Consider the following 2,679-nt stretch of genomic DNA (forward strand, 5'->3'; position numbering starts at 1 on the left):
CGTCAATCAAACCGAACCAGGTCAAAGCCCACCTCCCGGATTCCGGCTAACCCTTACAACTATGGCCCCATCATTGCTTATCAGACCAAATCTCCTGTGCCTTTGGACTGTCCCACCACCTGTACATGTAATCTGCAGATTGCTGATCTTGGACTAAACGTCAACTGCCAGGAGAGAAAGATTGAGAACATATCTGACCTGAAGCCCAAGCCATACAATCCCAAAAAAATGTACCTCACGGGGAATTACATTCCTGTGGTACGCAGATCTGATTTCTTGGAGGCTACCGGATTGGATTTGCTTCACCTAGGAAACAATAGGATATCCCTCATCCAAGACAGAGCATTTGGGGATTTAACCAACCTGCGTAGGCTGTATTTAAATGGTAATCTAATCGACAGGCTTACAGCAGAGATGTTTTTTGGCCTGCAGAGTTTGCAGTATCTCTACTTAGAATACAACAAAATCCGTGAGATTGTAGGGGGCACCTTCCGGTTTGTGCCAAACCTTCAGCTGCTTTTCCTCAACAATAACCTTCTGAAAACCTTACCAGCGGGAATCTTTACTGGGCTGTCCCTCTCTAGACTTAATCTCCGCAGTAACCACTTCCAAAACCTGCCTGTGAGCGGTGTGTTAGATCAGTTAAAATTGCTGTTGCAGATAGATCTGATTGAGAACCCATGGGATTGCTCGTGTGACGTCGTCGGCATGAAGATATGGCTCGAGCAGCTCAGTGCAGGCACCGTTGTTAATGAGGTTAAATGCGAGACCCCCAAACGGCACAGCGGGATTGATATGCGTTCCGTTCAGTCTGAACAGCTGTGTCCAGAYTACTCTGACGTGGTCGTCTCAACAGCGCCCCCCACTGACGAGCCTCTGCCCGACAGAGCCACCACCACAGAGACCTACCAGAGATCTAACCCCACTAGCAGCGTCGTCCCTCTCTCTGTCCTCATCCTCAGCCTGCTGCTCGTGTTCATCATGTCCGTCTTTGTGGCGGCKGGGCTGTTTGTTGTCGTGGTGAAAAAGCGTAAAAAGTCCCAGAGCGACCGCACCAGCACCAACAACTCTGACGTGAGCTCGTTTAACTTGCAGTACAGYCTTTACAGTAATAACCGAACCGTYCCCAAAGTCAAAGCYCCCGCMGGACACGTGTATGAGTACATCCCTCACCCTATGGGCCACATGTGCAAAAATCCCATTTACAGGTCCAGGGAAGGCAACACAGTCGAGGATTACCGCGACCTCCATGAATTGAAGGTGACTTATAGGAGTGATGTGGATGAGGAGAGGAACAGCAACATGAGAAGTCCCACTTATAGCGTGAGCACTATTGAGCCTCGCGAGGACCCCTCCCCTGCAGACAATGCTGAGCACTTCTTCAGGGGCATCATAGAGGCGGACAACCAATCCCCCTCCGGTAACAGTCTAGAATACAAGTACACTGGCCCTGTCTCGTACACGTACAACCCAAACTTTGATGTTAGACGCCAGTTCTTACACCCAGAGAGGATACGAGAAACAGTGCTTTATGGCACAGCGCCGAGTACTGTTTACGTGGAGCCCAACAGAAATGAATATTTGGAACTAAAAGCGAAACTTCAAGTCGAGCCGGACTACCTCGAAGTTCTTGAGAAACAGACCACTTTCAGTCAGTTTTGAGCAACAGATTTGTCCGTATATGAAGGATTTCCCCCCTTAAAAGTACTGGCTCAATATTGAGGGTGCCTTGGCACGACACATCAACAAAATAAGCATTAAACGGGGTGTGCCAAACTGTATTATTCTTATTTCTTAATTACATGAGATTGCAGGAACTGAAAGTCTCTCTCTAAACCTAACTGGATGAACACACAAGTTGTCCTACTTAACTGGTGATTTAGAATCTATTTTTATATGGTGAAGATTGAATACACATACATGTAAGTGTACAGGTAAACTTACCCAACTACATTTTCAGGAATATAACCATACATATATTGTGAATCACAAAAATGTTTATAACTCACCTTCTGACGAAAAAACACTGTACGGCAGTGCCTCCATCAAACTGCGCAGGACAATTCTCTGCTTTAGTCTGTAAGTATTTATTTATTGGAATACTCTGCCATGTATTTTCCAAACTTTTGATCCTTCATCAATATTACCTGTGTCATAATTCCATGATCCTCTGTAAACGTTTATGTTTGTAGTTCCATATCATTTACTGTAGCTCGCATTGTAAAAGTGRCTTTTTTTAAAAAGGTGGCACACCCCCAATGTTAAAGAAAGACTGCGTCATTTAAAGAAGAAAAKAAGTTGTCTTTGTATGCTTTCTGCACTTTTTGGAGTTGGAAGGCAAGTGGGCCTTTAAACAGCTATCATTAGGATGATTACTATTAAAAATGAATATGTGCATTCATTCTTAATATGTATTCTTGATATGTTATCAAATTCATGAATAATAATTGAAATAATAATTATGTTGTGTAATACTGATATTTTAATGTAACACCTATTTTTATACAAGCATTCGCAATTCTCTTTCCCTCATCAATTTCATTCGTTTTAATTGCTTTGCACTTATTGCACTATATTGACCAAAATATGTTAATGTCATCAATAAATATGATGTCAGGTTCATATACGTTCTTGTGGGGAAAATGAAAGGATATCGTTAGATACTTCACAGAGGCAGCT

The 2,679-nt window shown here is 43.4% G+C and overlaps 1 protein-coding gene across 1 annotated transcript; it reads left to right on the forward strand.

Moving 5' to 3' along the window:
• Positions 1–6: 6 nt before the first annotated feature.
• LOC111970893 (SLIT and NTRK-like protein 5) lies at positions 7–1,749 on the forward strand (the record flags this gene model as incomplete). The annotated part of the gene is made up of 1 exon (XM_024146692.2): positions 7–1,749. A coding segment is annotated over one exon (1,656 nt), but the record flags the coding sequence as incomplete, so codon positions are not given.
• Positions 1,750–2,679: the final 930 nt, after the last annotated feature.

Source organism: Salvelinus sp. IW2-2015, unplaced genomic scaffold (assembly GCF_002910315.2).
Source record: "Salvelinus sp. IW2-2015 unplaced genomic scaffold, ASM291031v2 Un_scaffold16496, whole genome shotgun sequence".
Classification (NCBI taxonomy): domain Eukaryota; kingdom Metazoa; phylum Chordata; class Actinopteri; order Salmoniformes; family Salmonidae; genus Salvelinus; species Salvelinus sp. IW2-2015.